At 48.6% G+C, this 16,785-nt stretch overlaps 4 protein-coding genes across 4 annotated transcripts; 2 read left to right on the top strand and 2 right to left on the bottom strand.

Annotated features, from left to right (window-relative positions):
* Nucleotides 1-623: 623 nt before the first annotated feature.
* N7533_001796 (NACHT domain-containing protein) lies at nt 624-2,351 on the top strand (the record flags this gene model as incomplete). Its single annotated transcript, XM_057098446.1, has 1 exon — nt 624-2,351. The coding sequence occupies one exon, from the start codon at nt 624-626 to the stop codon at nt 2,349-2,351; it is 1,728 nt and encodes a 575-aa protein (XP_056963582.1).
* A 203-nt stretch (nt 2,352-2,554) lies between these two features.
* On the top strand, nt 2,555-4,525 carry N7533_001795 (WD40 repeat domain-containing protein; the record flags this gene model as incomplete). Its single annotated transcript, XM_057098445.1, has 1 exon — nt 2,555-4,525. The coding sequence occupies one exon, from the start codon at nt 2,555-2,557 to the stop codon at nt 4,523-4,525; it is 1,971 nt and encodes a 656-aa protein (XP_056963581.1).
* Nucleotides 4,526-5,446: 921 nt separating this feature from the next.
* On the bottom strand, nt 5,447-7,918 carry N7533_001794 (uncharacterized protein; the record flags this gene model as incomplete). The annotated part of the gene is made up of 2 exons (XM_057098444.1): nt 5,447-7,757; nt 7,815-7,918. The coding sequence occupies 2 exons, from the start codon at nt 7,916-7,918 to the stop codon at nt 5,447-5,449; spliced, it is 2,415 nt and encodes an 804-aa protein (XP_056963580.1).
* Nucleotides 7,919-10,477: 2,559 nt separating this feature from the next.
* On the bottom strand, nt 10,478-16,716 carry N7533_001793 (C50 family peptidase; the record flags this gene model as incomplete). The annotated part of the gene is made up of 3 exons (XM_057098443.1): nt 10,478-11,417; nt 11,446-11,944; nt 12,012-16,716. 3 exons carry the CDS (start codon nt 16,714-16,716, stop codon nt 10,478-10,480), a joined length of 6,144 nt encoding a protein of 2,047 aa, XP_056963579.1.
* Nucleotides 16,717-16,785: the final 69 nt, after the last annotated feature.

The raw sequence follows: 16,785 nt of genomic DNA, 5'->3' as shown, positions 1-16,785 counted from the left end.
GGTTTATCTAATGGCAGAGTCAAACAAGACATATGGGCACATAGTTTAATACTGGCGCAATATAGATTAACATCGGTTCATCCTTTGTGATCTGGTGGAGACCATAGAAGATGGGAATAGGGGCTTCTCGTGCACCGACAACAAGCTTCTTCATATATCCGAGAGAGCTGGACACCTCCAAACTAGCCTTGGTCAGAGGATCGGTGTTTGGTATTTGATCATTTGATACTGCGAGCCTCAGAGATTAATATGCAACAAAGAGGAAGATTTCTCAGAATAAGTATGCGTTGCGGTAGAGAAAGATGCATATTTACCGGACATTCAACTCCACTCGACCACTGGCACAAGAGTGCTACCTTATGGAAGTGCTTCAAGTTTTACTACGATTCCAAGGTTACAGTATTCATGATTAAGCTCACAGCACTGTCTGAACTCAGCCATGGCCAGATGCAGCTCAGGGATATGATCAGCCGGGAGAATGGATACTCCGGTGGGGGCGGAGCGTGAGATGACATCGTCGGTGTTGGCTCCTGATTTACTTCTTGACTTTCATCCCGGCTTCCATCCCGAGGTCCTTCTTCTGGATTTAAAGGCTGAACAACCTGGTTTACGATCCAGAGACCATGAATCATGAAACAACTTTCGGGGACTCGAATCAGGGGTTTCAGTTGGGTGTCAACTATGGATCAGTTACAAACGAATTCCATTCGCATGGTGGTGAGTTGATCTATGGATATGAGCCTTCCTTAGGACCGGAAAAAGCTAACAGGAAGATGAAAGATCGACAACGCGCAGACCAGGCATGTCTACGCGATTTGAAAACCAGTGACCCCCGCGAAGATAAAGATCGCATTGAAGAAATCAAGGGAGGTCTGCTTAAAGACGCATTCCAGTGGGTGCTTGATAACGACGAATTCAATGACTGGCGGAAGGATGAGGGGAAAAGAATTCTCTGGATAAAGGGCAATCCTGGCAAAGGGAAAACAATGCTGCTCTGCGGACTTCTTGATGAGATGCCAAAGCTAGACACAGAATCCGAACTGGCGTTCGTTTTTTGTCAAGCAAATAATGCGCATATGAACGATGCGACCGCTGTACTTCGCGGTATAATCTATATGCTTGTCACGCAAAAGCCCGCTTTGCTCCACCATGTAGGAGCCGAGTACGACAAAAGCGGTAAAGATTTGTTTGAAGGCATCAATGGATGGTGGGCTTTGGTGAAGATATTCACAAGTATTTTGGAACAGTTACCGAAGGCTTGTATCGTTGTTGACGCTCTCGATGAGTGTACATCGAATCTGACACATCTTCTGGACCTGATCTCATCCAAAACTGCAATCTTCCCACGGGTCAAGTGGATAGTTTCCAGTCGACCATGGCCTGTGATTGAAGAACGACTCAAAAATGAGCCGCGCAAGTTAGTTCTCTCGTTAGAAGATAACGACAAACCGATTTCTTCCGCCGTTGCGAAGTACGTTGGCTACAAGGTCAGCGAACTGGCAAAGCTCAAGGGCCATGACTCAACAACACAAGAAGCCATTCGGACACGCTTGCTCTCGGGAGCAGAAGGAACCTTCCTCTGGGTAGCTTTGGTCTTTGAAGATCTGGCCAACGCTGAACCATGGAATGTGGTGCAAGTGCTGGACTCACTTCCCCAAGGCCTAGATGCGCTGTACCGGCGCATGGTGAACAAAATCAACGACTCTAAAGACTCGAAGCTTTACAAACAGATATTAAGTGTCATTCTTACTGTTTATCGGCCTATCACTATCGATGAAGTGTTTCATCTTGCTGACTTGTTTGAAACCCGCTCTCAAGCTTATTCGATTGCTATCATAGAGTCGTGTGGCTCTTTCCTCGTTATTCGCCGAGGTACTATCTTCTTTGTGCATCAATCCGCACCTGAATATCTGCTTCAGAATGCTCGTGACGAAATATTATCTACCGGTGTCGAGTTCACACATAGCATGATAGCTCGTCAGTCTTTGAGAACTCTGTCCAAAGAACTCAAAAGAGACATGTATGACATCAAAGATCCAGGGTGCTTGATTGATGATATAAGGAAACCCGAACCGGATCCTTTGACGCCCGTAAGATACGCTTGCATTGCCTGGGTTGATCATCTCGAAGCTGCACTGGCAGTAGATTCAAACGATGCCTCAGATTCCAATAGTTTCTTTGGGTCCGAAGGCCTTGTTGCTGAGTTTTTGTCTCATAAATATCTCACATGGCTTGAAGCCTTGAGTATCCTCGGAAGTGTATTTGAAGGAATCTCTGCCATGCTGAAGCTCGAAGGCTTGCTCAAGGTTAGTCTCACATTTAATACTAGTAAAGGAAGCGAGCCGCTCTAATATTCGTCAAATAGAAAATGGACAATCTTCACTCACTTTCGCTGCAAGCAAATGACGCTTCGCGATTTATTCGATATCACCGACCAGCGATTGAGAGAAATCCCCTACAAGTATATTATTCTGCATTAATTTTCACGCCTTCTAGAAGCTTGATCCGTGTCAATTACAAGTGTGACATACCTACATGGATTTTGAATGAGCCCATGAGGGCTGCCCACTGGAGTCGATGTATTCAGGTCCTTCAAGAGAACACGGCTTGCATCTATTCGGTTGCTTGGGGCCCGAATGGTGAACTCGCATCTGGATCGCGTGATAAAATGGTGAGAACATGGGATCCCAATACAGGGAAATGCCTAGCAACTCTGGAAGGACATGAAGACACGGTGGTTTCCGTTGCTTGGTCGAAAAGCGGCGTTCTCGCTTCTGGATCAATCGATGGAACCATTAAGATCTGGGACACGGCTATGAGACACTGTGTGGCCACTCTAAAAGATGGCAAAAGTAAGGTTCTCTCGATAGATTGGTCTCCTGGGGGCGTGTTACTTTGCTCAGGGTGTGAGAATGGCGTCATCAAAATTTGGGATACAGCAATTGGAGAATGTAAGTCAAGTCTGAAAGCAGATATAGATAATGTTGGCTCAGTTTCCTGGGGGCGGGATGGTCGACTGGCAACCTTTTGTCATGGTGTGATGCGAGTTTGGAACCCGCTGACTGGTGAATGTCTCTCAATCATCTCGGGGTGTGGAGAAGGTATACGTTCCATTGCTTGGTCTACCGACGGGCGAATAGGAACTGGCTCTAACAGCCATATACCTGCTGTGTGGTCCCCAAGGTCTGAGCTCTGCCTTGCAAGCTTTAAAGGGCATGAATATTCTGTGACCTCTGTCGCATGGTCTTCGAAGGGAATTTTTGCTTCTGGGTCTTTGGATGAAACTATCAAGTTCTGGGATCCACGCACTGGAAGGCATATTGAGACTATAGAGGGACATGGAGACTCAATCATGTCAATTGATTGGTCAGAGGATGGGAAGCTTGTCTCTGCCTCCTCTGATGGTACTATCAGACTTTGGGATACAACAGGGATAGAAGATCAGCCGTTCTTGACTTGGATTTTTTACCGTATTTCGTTCATGATCTGGTCAGCATTTGCGACATTTGTCTGGTGCATTGCACAGGGACAAGATAGGAAGAAACCGATTTCTTGGACGAATTATTCAACGGGGATGACTCACAACCCGCTGACTGACAGATTCGAACCTATCAAGATACACAAATCCGACAAAACTAGGATGATCTTGGCCTCTACCTTTTGGGCAGTCCTTTTCTTTAGGAGTCGGTCGATGATCACGTTTGGACTTTATTTCATGTCTATTGTGACGACATGCTCGATCCTCTGGAAATGTCGAATTGTCAGAATCTGGGTTCCTCATGAAGGAAGTGGCATTTTTATAAGACCTATCGATGGGGAGCAAAAGTCAGTCACATGTCTCGCTTGGTCCCCGGACAACAAATTGTTAGCCTCTGGATCTCGAGACGCCACAGTCAAGATCTGGAATGCAAAAACCGGACAATGTATCTTGACACTCGAAGGACATTCCTCCTGGGCCAGGTGCGTTGACTGGTCACCCAAGAGGGGCTTGCTAGCATCTGGATCACTCGATGGAACTGTCAGGATATGGGACCCAGTATCCGGAGAGTGTACAAAGATAATCGAAGTGGGAGAACCTGTTCTCGACCTATCTTGGTCTTTTGATGGGAACTTACTGGTAACTGTTTCAATGACAACAAAGGAAGGCATCAAAAACACGATCAGAGTCTGGACCAAGAACACCATGGAATGCATTTTTGTGCTCGATGATACAGATAAAGATGGAGTGTCCTTTGATTTAGAGAATCCGAATCTCTTGCATACGAGCGCAGGGACATTCGATATACGATCCGGTCACGTGGTGAAGCACTCATCACAATTTTCAACGCGCCCCCTGTTTGAAGAGAGTCAATATGCACTAAATGAGGATTTGTCTTGGGTGACACGCCAAGGAAAGAAGCTGATCTTCCTGCCTTTGGAATATCGATCACACATATGGTGTTCCAATGATACAACAGTGGCGGTAGGCTGTTCCTCTGGTGAGGTATTGATTATGTGCTTGAGCACTATGAATAAATTCTGGTAAATTCCGCTGTTCTTAATAATAATTTTGGAACTCGAGATCCTCTAACGTCAGCCATGGAGACTTGCATTGTCTGATTGATTACTCATTATTTGATGGATTGGTAGATCGAATTGGGGGCATGTTGAACTGTTTGTATTGTAACCCCCATCCCGGTGATATGAAATGCCCTGTGTGATGAAACGTCCACCAGGTACCTACGCATTCGAACCCCGTCATTCCCAACCCACATGCTCGATATTGCCGAGAGCAGCAAAAGAAATAAGTATTTGATATCTTCTTGGATACCTCTTTTCAAACAAACATTATAATGTGCTAGAGTGGCGGATTACAGGTTGACATGGAGTACATGGAAATCCACTGTTCACTACCATCACGCCAAGATCATCCACAAAAACGTCTGGGATGGATAGAAAACATAATGTCGCATTATATCGCCTATATAGTTATCTATGTTAGTTCTTTGTATCACTATATTTGACTTTATTTGAAAATATATTAATTTTAGTGGAACACATCGCAGCAAAAAGGTACATGAAACAAAAGTACAGACAAAGGGAATACACGGGAAGTAAACGATCATGTACCTTGGTGTATGAAAAATACTAGCGCCGTCAAAAGGAACAGCTGCCCCACAGCCCTGTCCGTAAGTAGGAGATGGCCTGCTTTTAAGAGACATAATAATAGAAAGGGACATCGGGACCGCATCGAAATATGAGGGTATGTATTTGCTGTAAGTGAAGCCACAGAGTATAGGTTTTATATGTGTATGTATGCTGCCTGAACGCTACATGTTATAGACATAAGTCTAGGGTTATGAAGCCTCTTCAAGTTTCCCGTGTTGATCGCGGAGATATAACGAAATAAGGACTGATCACTGTTTCGGGATACTGTATTTACACCCAGACACATCAATATATCTTTCTAATGCATGTTATGCATCGCTTCCGCCTCTTCATATTTCCCTTGGCTGAAGAGAACATTGCCAAGGCTACTGACACTGATGAGAGTGTGAGGATGCTTGCGTCCAAGCACCTTCTCTCGTGCTTCCAACGCCCTACGATGCATCGCTTCCGCCTGTTCATATTTCCCTTGGCTAAAGAGCACGAAGCCAAGGTTGTTGACACTAGTGAGCGTGTCAGGATGCTCACATCCAAGCATCTTCTCTCGTGCTTCCAACGCCCTACGATGCATCGCTTCTGCCTGTTCATATTTCCCTTGGCTGAAGAGCACTAAGCCAAGGTTACTGACACTGGTGAGCGTGGAGGGATGCTCGTATCCAAGCACCTTCTCATATCCTTCCAACGCCCGTCGATGTATCGCTTCCGTCTCTTTATATTTCCCTTGGCTACCAAGTACTAAGCCAAGGTTATTGACACTGGTGAGCGTGTCAGGATGCTCGCGTCCAAATACCTTCTCTCGTACTTCCAACGCCCGTCGATGCATCGCTTCCGCCTGTTCATATTCCCCTTGGCTGAAGAGAACATTGCCAAGGCTACTGACACTGATGAGAGTGTGAGGATGCTCGCGTCCAAGCACCTTCTCTCGTACTTCCAACGCCCGTCGATGCATCGCTTCCGCCTGTTCATATTCCCCTTGGCTGTCAAGCACTAAGCCAAGGTCGTTGACACTGATGAGCGTGTCAGGATGCTCGCGTCCAAGCACCTTCTTATATCCTTCCAACGCCCGACGATGCATCGCTTCTGCCTGTTCATATTTCCCTTGGCTGAAGAGCACTAAGCCAATGTTACTGATACTGGTGAGCGTGGAGGGATGCTTGTGTCCAAGTACCTTCTCTCGTGCTTCCAATACCCGTCGATATATCGCTTCCGCCTCTTCATATTTCCCTTGGCTGTCAAGCACTAAGCCAAGGTTGTTGACACTGGTGAGCGTGTCAGGATGCTCGCGTCCAAGCACCTTCTTATATCCTTCCAACGCCCGTCGATGCATCGCTTCTGCCTGTTCATATTTCCCTTGGCTGAAGAGCACTGAGCCAAGGTTACTGACACTGGTTAGCGTGGAGGGATGCTCGTGTCCAAGCACCTTCTCTCGTATTTCCAACTCCCGTCGATGTATCACTTCTGCCTCTTTATAAGTGCCTTGAAGGACTAGATACCATCCACAATTAGATGAGAGATCGGCGGCATTCAAACTATCTTCATCATTCATGTCACACATACACTCCAGAACACTTTTGGCATGCGCAAGAAGCGATCTGCATTGCGTCCAGCTTTCGTAGTTGCCATCTGGAAATTTCCGTGCCATGATCACGCGAGATTTGGCCTGCCAGCTATGGAGCTGCTGGTGTATGTCTAGCCACGCCCGGACCGATAATTGCACCAGGCGGTGCATATCATATAGTCCTTCACTCATTTCCAGTCGGACCAGAGAATAATTAAGCAGCGGCACCAATGCATCGTGAAAATCTAGCTCATCTTGTTCAGACCCGCGCACTAAGTCCTCTGGGATCCCCTGCCGATCGAACATACTCATCAGCGACAGTAAATCTGCCGCTGCGGGCCGCTCCTGACGGATCTGCTCAAACGACAGCTGCCATGTGGTAATCACCGCATACCGAATGCTGGGATCACGCCGGAGATCCGTGGATTCCTCACTCTGGAGAAGCCGCGTCTGCTTCGCCTCGCTCTCATGGAATAGCCGAAGGTATGTGGAGACTGTAACAAGAGGTAACCGGGCGGTAATATACGCCGCAGCCTGTGTAATAGCCAGTGGGATATACTCTAATGCCTGAACCAGTGCCTTCTCATCCACTTCAGAGTCTCCAGATGGCGGGACCCTTACTCGAAGAAGGACGAGGGACTCTTCTTCATTCATTGGCTGAACCTCAATTATATGACCATCCGTCCCCACCAGATTCCGTGCCGCACGACCATTTCGCGATGTGATAAGGATTGATCCATGCGCAGCCTGAGGCAGGAAGCTGACCAGTGGCCCACGTTCATTGGATTCATTACCACGGAAAAAGATACCATCGTCATCCGCATTATCTAATACCATCAGCCAGGGTCCATTGCGTGTATCAAGCAACCACTGATACACGAGCTGGAAGATGTTCGTCTTCGGATCGTCCCGTCCCGGAATCTCTGCGACTGCGGCAATCTGCTGGTAGCCCTGCTCCAGCCGCGCCGCATTGCTGGCGTGAATCCAAAAAACCCACGTGTGTGGTGTGGATTCTCGCACGTGATATGAATACTGGATGGCTGTCTGGGTTTTTCTAAATGGCAGTGGGATCAGTTTTTATTCAAAAGGCTTTCTCGTAGGGACAGCTAACCCAACGCCGGCTAACCCCACCAATGCCACTCGCTCATGACGCTGGCCGGTCGCCCTTTGTCTTTCCTTGATCGCACGGATCACAGCTTCTCGGCCAACAAACATCGCATCCTTCTGAAAAGGCACTGTAGAGCACGGCTGGGGCGGGGTTTTCTGTTGGTCTCAACCAAAGAACGGCAATTAGTCCTGGCTGGATAGGGAGCTATGTATTGTAAACCTCACTTTGAGGCAGATAGATTACTCCATAATTGTTTCCCACTTGGTTCCCCCGGTTATTGCTGCCGAACAATATGGAGGACATGATGACTTCGTAATGCGTATCTGGGGAAATCAACGTCAGGCCTTCCAGAACTGGCAGAATATTTATTCTCAGCCTCGATATCGTGTGACCCGGGTACTGAGATGGATGAGAGGCTCTTGTTTTATTTTTGGATGTAACTCACCAAACCGAGACCCACTACTGTGGTTTGTACATACTCAAGCTTTATAACAGAATTATCGGAGAGATGAGAGCGGTTTTACGTGATAGATGACCACCTCAGCCTGCTGAGGCTGAGTCGATCGACACGTGCGGGGTAAAAACATACAACTATAATCATTGCTTAATAGACAATGCTGTATATTGAATGCAACTGCCTCCCATATCATTTCTTGATACAGTATACAGGCCACATACCAGTGTATTATCAGTCTGCTACGATTGAAAGGACATTTTCCTACAACAGCTAATTACCATACCTGTGACCTTCACTTCACTTCATGGCTTATGACATGATCCATTGTCCTGACATCACGTGTCGCAATCTGAAACTAAACTTTCCTCGGTTTAGCTTAAGGCTAGCCGTGTTAGACTTAGCGCCTAGTGAGAGAGCTGTTGTACGTAAGGCCATATCCAAGGCGAACCAAAAACTGTCCTATTCCTCGGGTGATCGCTCTAACCTAAACTCCACGTGACCGACGCCCTGTTTCTAGGCAGCAGATGTGAGTCTCCACCAAACACGACTGTTTAACTTCACTGTCGCCAAGCACTCTGTTGAAAAGTGCTGTTGAAATTTGCACGCTCTATTCTTTAGCTTAAGCGCGGCTGACGGTCGAGAATTATGTTTTCTCATTCATCATAATCACCCAATCAATTTTACTTTTACTCGACTGGCCACTCCAATTCTCTTGTTCAACGGTCAAAACACACGCTATCTGACCAAATCCAAATACTGTAGCTACTTTACCTATACTGTAGTTAAAAGGTTTACAATAAGGGTCCTAAGTGTGGTTAATATAATTACAATACACACCAAAACATTGCGTAAATCGCAGTACTCCGACTCTCGCTTATTGTTCAACGGTCAAGAACGCGCTTCTTCAGATTATCATTTAAGGCTAGTAAATACACCAATATTCATAAAATTCCAGGATTAAGTGATTTCAGTATTTTCTAGATATCTGTAAAAACTGACACGGGTATATAAAGCTTTGTAGGGTATAGAGATTCGATATTATTTAGATTCCTCAGGATTGCGATGGAATTGTTAAGTCAAGCTGGTAAAATTTGTTTCAAAAGAACCTCATCTAAAGCCAGTCGGGAAACTTCAAGTACATAACAATTGAGCATACATACCGTTTTCTCGAATCTGCTTGCTGCTATTCGCGTAATCTGCGGTTTTCATACTCCTATGCTCTTTCACGGCCTGAATAGTTCCATTTCAAGTAGGAGATTCCCCTCAGGAAACTGTGCTTAAAATGACCAATTACTCAGTATTCCCTCTGACAAACAAAGTGACAAAAAGTGTTCCTCCGATGACAGAACCCTGGAAACCCCTTGATCCAAAAAAAAATTAATCATTTAGCTGTTCGTGTGGCAGTCTAAATAAGCAACACCACCAGGACCAAATAAAAGAAAGAATAAATAATGGGCAAGGAAAAAACTACCAAAAAATAGAAGAAGAATGTGGCGCCGCCCGGATTCGAACCGGGGCCACCTCGGATTGGAAATTGTTGCTATTCACTATAGAACGGCAATCGACCACAACGAGGCATCTTAACCAACTTGACTACAGCACCTGATTGGATAATAAGCGCTCGGCTAGTGGCTTTATCTACACAACATGTCGAAACATGCACTTGAGCATTCATTACCAGTCACCAATTATGACTAGGTATCGTCGAGTGAGACAATAGAAAATTGTTTGGTGACAGTGTCACTGTTTTTCGGAAATGCTGTACTGCCAGTGGTGTTTCTTCCAAACCTTGGAAGTTTTAGGTCGACGACTCGAAGATTGAGGCTGTCTCGATCTCTACCTAGGTAGACTACCGTCACTCATTTATATATCAATGTCCACGGGTCTAGATTAGTAAAATACTAGTATCATCATTACTCATCTAATGCATTCGGAATGCAGGCTAAACGAGACAAAAGTAAACAAAATCATAGAAACCAGTTCAAACACTGCCAAGTGTAGAACTAAAACGCCAGCAGAAAAAAAAAACACCCCAGATATGCTATATACAAAGATGCAAAGGGCCACGAAACCCTACCCACATGCTGCACTCATTCATTCCAAAAACACCGGCACCCCATAAACAACCGGCGCAGCCCCATTCAAATACTTCAACACGCAGGACTTTCTCGCCCCCGCAATAGCCGTATCCAAACCAACCGGCTCCTCATCAACAGAACGCATCTTCCCCCCCCAACAACCCCCAAGTCTCAAACGCAGACGTCGAAAACCGATCAATATCCCTATCCGTAACATCCCACAACGTCGCCACAAGCGCCGGACTCCCCGCCTGCAAATAGTTCATCGGCGTCCCGTACGGCTCGTACTCGCCCGCCTCAGTGAGACTCCCACTACTGCACCCCATCAGGAACGCAACAGCGCACTGGGTAAGTCGTTTCACGGTGCGGCCGCGGATGTACTGCGCGCCACTTCCGTGCCCGAAATAAAGGAACAGATCCTTTGTCTCGAGCGCGGAGCGGAATTCTTCTTCCGAGGGTTCGCGCGTGAGGCCTGTCCAGGACTTTTGCGCTGATAGGTCCTTTTCGAAGGTTTCTTGCGTCGTGCGGAGATCGCCGGTTGGGTTTAGGATGTATGAGCCTGATGATCGGTCGAGGATCGTGCCGGATGCAGAGGGGCGGAAGTGCAGGACGCGTTCGCGGAGACATTCTAGTGACGGGACGCGGGTGACGGGGTAGCCCTGCAGGCAGGGAATTGATTCCCACGGGAAGAGGTGTAGTGCTTTGTCGAGGACGAGGACTGTATGGCTGGGTCGTTGAGAGAAGAGTTCTTCCTTTGCAGCTTTGTGGTAGCCGCGCAGTGCGTCTAGGGTATCGAGGACCATCATGTCGAAGTCGATTTCATCGTAGGCATTGCGTTCGCCCTGGAATTGGAGGATATCGACGACGAAATATAATAGATCCATCAGTGTGTCCTCTGGCTCGTCCTGGTCCTCGAGATCCCTAAGCCCGATGAATAGTTCCAGGACGTTCTGGTGCAGCGTGAGGCGAGGTGATGCCGATGCTGATGCAGCCTTGCCGCCTTTCTGGCGTGAGGGGAGGTGCTTATCTAGCAATGCTTGGAATGCCTCTGCGAATCGAGACAGGGCTGTACTATCCCGCGGAAGAGGCGAGAATATACCACGGAACCCCCCCGAACCAGATATTCTCAACGTTCTGCAGGAGACTTTCCATGCGGCGGTCCAGAGTCTCGCGGTTCTTCCACCACTCTTTCTTCATTGCCTTGTCTGTTTGCAGTTTTGCGGCGTGGGCACTCTCGTTCGCTAATCTGATAAGTTCGGCCATTTCTTCCTTGCCGTCTTCAAAGGTGAATTGCTCCTCCTCGTCATCCTCCGAACCCCGACGGAGAGGAAGGCGCAGGAGGAACGGGGAGCGGTTCTTCTGAAGTCGCGAGACGACAAACTCAGTTTGATCCGCGCTCAGGGATAGGGAGAGCACGTTCCAGTTTTCGGGCAGGATGTCGATATACTGCTCGGCGAAGTTGGAGCAGATCTTTTCGTCCATCTCGTTGGTTGAGGTTATGGACGTTGGCCAGAGGAGTGGATCGGCGTAGTCGACGAGTTTACGATCAAAGTCGATAGCCACTCTTTCCCGGGCAAATGCACCAACGCGACCAATTTCTGCACGTTTAGTTAGATCTTCAAACTTTTCCGCTTATTAACACTCGAAATTCAGGTTTTGACTTACCATTCATGTTCGCGGGCGACTGGGCCAAAGTGGCCGGACCTCCAGGATTAGTAGCATGAGAAAGCATCGAGATCCGACTCATAAGCCTGGAAGCAGCATGGCTTTCAAGCGTCGACCCAAGAACCGTAGCATCAGCAAAGACGCTCGTAAGACAATCACTAGCCTTGGAAAGCATCATAGAGAAATCCTCGCCAGCTTTCTGAGCCTTGCCACGGGTTGCCCTAGCCGGGGCTCTTGTCTTTCTAGCAGTGGTGGACTTTGTTGCTGGCGGGGGAGTGATTTCCTCGACGATCTTGGTAGGTGTCTTGAGGGATGGCAGGGAAATTGTAGACTCGGGTAAAACGCAGTAGACAGCGTGACTGGCGAATTTGCGAATGGCGTCTGCGAGGAGATGTTCGCTCTCCCCGATTTCCAAAGAAACCTTACTTTCGCGAGCAGTGGCGAACTGTCGGGCTTCGGCGAGAGTGCGTGCGGAGCGATCGAAATCACGCAGGGCACGGAGGCAGTCTGCCTGTTGTCGAAGCACGTCACCCTTCAACCTTAGGAGAGACTGGGAATGAGCTTGGGGTTCTGGCCTTGGGGTCTTGGGAGCAGAGGCTCTTTTAGCTGTAGCAGTGGGTGTAGCAGTGGTGGCAGTCGATGCCGCTGAGCTTGTTGAACGTGTGCGTCGACCAGTTGTAGCTGCAGTAGTTGCAGTAGTTGTTTGGGCTCGCCGACTAGTTCGCACTTGCAACCTTTCCATCTTCTCCTCCAGAGCTGCCACATTCGGTCCTTCTGAAATGCTGATTGAATCAGCGGAGATGACAGCAGTGATGACCTTGTCTGCCTCCTGGAGTAACCGAAGTGCTTTATCATGATGTCCCTGCGCCTTATACAGCGAAGCAAGGGCCATCTGCAAGGAAACAGTCTCCACACTGGCCGGCAACTGCTTCGAAGACTCCGACGCCGCTATAAGAAGTTCCTGGCCCTCAACAACATCGCCACCAATGGTGCGGTAGCAACCAAGCTGTGTCTGTGCAGCAACGAGTCGAATATTGGCATCAAGCGTCTTGTCAATCTTCAAGGCCTGCTCTCCATAATAAATAGCATCTTGGAACAGACCGTGGTGAGCCGACAACGTCGCAAGGTTCAACAAGCAGGTATGGTGCGAGCCCAGGTGAGGCCAGAATGGAGCACCTTGGATATAGCTGGGCGAGACGTCTGGAGAAGATCCATTCTGAGAAAGGTCGAGCTTTGCGACCCCCTCAGCAACGGCGTCCATATCAGAACTCCCCGCTGCAGAAAGAGACTTGTCTTGTTTCTTTTGGGCCAGACGCTCTACCTTCGCCCAGATCCGACAGTTGAGTCTGACGGACAGTTTGGCAAAGTACAGCGCATGAGTCATTGAGCCTTGGGCAGTCGATAATCGAGACTGAACAAAAGCAGCATCGGCAACCATTCGCTCCCAAGATATCTTAGCCAAGACACTGAGACCGCTAAGCTCGTCAGATTTCTGAGTCTTCTCGTACATCTTTCTAGCCATCGAAAGCGCCGTCGACGCCTTGTCAACCTCCCCCGTCTCGAGAAGATGCTCGACTTTAGCCAACTTGAACGAAATACTAGCGAGAGAGGAAACACTGTGCTGGGTAAGGTACTGCTCGCCGCGCACAAGAAGTTTTCCCGCCTTTTGACAATGCCCGAGTTGACAGTGTTGAAGCACAAGACGCGAAAGAATGATGATAGCGTCCGAAAGGTCTCCGGATTTCTGAAGTTCTGCCGCTCGCAGAATCAATTCCAGAGCATTGAGTTGGGCTTTCCAGAGTCCGTGGATTTCGGTATAATCGACCAGGGCCTTGAGTTGAAGAACCCAATACTCGGTGTCGTGGACAAAGCCGAGTAAGGTCTCCCAGTCGGAACATTGGCGGGCCATAGATGCCCACGAAGCAAGTGTGTCATCGAGATCGCCTGCATCCATCTTGCCATCGTGGAAACCGATGATGACACGTAGCGAATTCGTTATGTGAGTCGCAAACGGAGCAAGGTCTGTATCTTGACCGATAAGATTGATACGGTTCAGATCCTGGGCTCCTTCTCCCATTACAGTTTCGGCCAGGTCTGAATTGAGAGCACTGGGATGCTCAAGCAAGAATCGGAGGACAGAGAGAATGACCCGCCCATGGCGAATGGGGTTTGTGTCAGGGGAATATATGTCGAGGAGGTTCGATACAACAGAGGTCAAGAGAGAGCGGAAGTCATCTTCACTAGAGGAATAATTATGCAGATCGAAAAGAATTCCCATCTGCCATTCAAGAAGAAAGCCTCTCGCTTCCACTTTGAGGTCACCGTCATCATAAAAAGACGAGGACTTCGATCCTTTCCCTCGAAGTTTGACCTTCAGTAGTCCGGTAAGAACGCGATTGAGCATGAAGCTAGGACTTTGCGGATCCAGCTTCGCCGAGCTCGAAAGACTTGCCGGATGCTCTGTCCCCATTTGCTCCAGGGCACCGGTATCGACGTACTCAGCTATTGATTGGCGGAAAGCTTTCTCTGCATCGCCGTACATATTCCCATCCACGTACAGATGAGCCGTGCGCTCGAATTTAAGCGCGGCAAAGGCAGTGGTCCTGTGGGATGAAGAGCAGCCGGACAAAAACTGAGTCGAATGTCTGAGCAGCGGGATCAGTTCTCGATAACCTTGACCAGCTTCCTTTTCCTTGATATAACGGGACCAGAAAAGGTTAGAGAGCTTGACAAGTCCCATGCCGATACCTTCTAACAAAGCTTCATCCGATTCACTGTCGGTAGTGCTTTCAACACTGGTGAGCAGACGATGCGAATCTGTCAGTATGGGAAGCATATCCTCCCAAGGGGGTCGCTGGGACATAATTGACAACTTCCCAACAGCGATGGCCGAGTCGACAGCGGCAAGGATGATACTCTTGGACATAGAAATGCGATTCTTGAACATTTCGATCTCCTTATCGTCCGCATCATCCGCGAGAGGACGGCCAACATACCGCCTGAGAAACCGCAGAAAAGCTTGTAGATATTCCCGAACTTGCGCGGCGATTTCGCTCTTATCAGCGTCGCTTCTCACTTTCTTCGTCATCGCATCGCCAAACCAAGCAAGGGCAAGTTTTTTCAACCGGGCAGCCTCAACAAGCAACTCGTCCAAATCACCAGCACTGCCTCGGAGTTGTAATCCAAGAGCATCTGTAGCCTCGGAAGTAGATTTCAAAGCTCCGTCCGTATACTTGGTCGACCCTTTCAGCGCTTGAAAGTAGACCGACGCAATCTTACATCGAACAGTAGCAAGAGAAAGACTCTGAGATGTCGTGAAAGGCGTAATAGCTTGCGAAAGCAACTTCAAAGACTCATCAAAGCACCCCGCATCCAAAGCAAGCTGGCCAAGAATAGCCATGATCTTAGCGCCGAGGTTCAAATCCTTCGCGTCTTGAGGCTTCTTCTTCACGTCGGCCATTGTCAATTGAATCCGGGAGATCGCTTTGTAGATCGTAGAGAATTCAATCTTCTCAACACCCTTGCTGCGATGGGAAAAGTTGCCCAGATATCGAAGCAAAGGATCAAACATCTCCCTCCCCTCATCGCAAACATGACCCGATATCTTCCAGCCCAAAGATCGAATTTCGAGAGCCAGTAGCTGAAGCGTCAACGCCGTGAGCGGCTTTGTAGAGTCCTTGCTCACTGAATCCTCACCCGAGGCCGAAGGCTTCACGGAACTCAAAGATAAAACGGTATTGGACAGCAGTTGAAGTTGAAGGGCAGCTTTATCGCTGGCCAGAACACCGGTTTTCATGGCCGCGCTGATAATCTGCGCCGGGCTGCTCGGGTCAGCCATTGCGAGCAGAGGGCAGACTTTCTGAATTGTCGCGGCTCGCTTGTCTGAGGCGAGTAGTCGCATCACGTTCGAATGGTAAGAAACCAGCAGGCCGTAAACGGGCTGCGCGTGCGCGAGATTCGAGAAACTGATCAAATCAGACATCCTCTCTTTGCCGCTGTCTTCGTCCGAGATTGTAAGTGTATCCTTGGTGTCTGCGATTTTCTTGCCGGCTCTTTTGGCGTCTAGATGTTGTTGGATTCGTCGCTTGAGGGATCGTAGTTCCTTGCTCGCCATGTCGTGGAGGCCCAGAGAGATCAGTTTCCCCGCTAAGACGCAGACGCCTTGCTCCAGCTGCATGTTCGGTAACTCTTGGCTTGCTTGGTCGTTTTTGATGGTTCGGAGAGTGGATAGTGCAAGCCGCGCGCACTCGGCGGCGGAGTAGATCCCCGAGTCTACGCTGGTAACGCTGCTTCTCCCGGATTTTGTCGAGGCGGTATCGGATATGGGCTGGCGCTTTGTAGTGGTGGATTTTGATGCGTCTGTGAGAGTCTTTAATGTTACATTAAAGACCTCTGTCGCGAGGACGAGCTTCTCCTGAAGCGTCAGTCCGACAGCATCTTGATCGACAATCGACTGCAATGTAGTGGTAGTGTCGGCGGGTGTCTTTGTTTTTGTTGTGTGAGACGTTCTCGCGCGAGAAACAGGGGCAGCGGAGTCCTTGGTCGATTTCGTATTCTTTCGCGCGGGCTTCTCGGTGCCCATTGACGATCCGCGGAGGAGGGTTTGGAGGGACAAGACGGTTGAATCGGAGCATGTTGTTGTGGACCGGACGGCTTGTTTAACCGTCTCAGTTAGGGAGTTCATTGGTAAGACGGTGACCGCCATGTCGGTGCTGTGAGGTGTACGTTAAGAATCGGCGTCATCAGTCGGTGAGATTTGAAGCTCGGATTTGCA

This window comes from Penicillium manginii (assembly GCF_028828005.1).
Source record: "Penicillium manginii strain IBT 31320 chromosome Unknown utg000002l:1.0-5564898.0:1.0-5567710.0, whole genome shotgun sequence".
In the NCBI taxonomy this organism is placed as follows: domain Eukaryota; kingdom Fungi; phylum Ascomycota; class Eurotiomycetes; order Eurotiales; family Aspergillaceae; genus Penicillium; species Penicillium manginii.
Note: the sequence above shows the minus strand (reverse complement) of the source record. Positions and strands in the feature narration are given on the sequence as shown.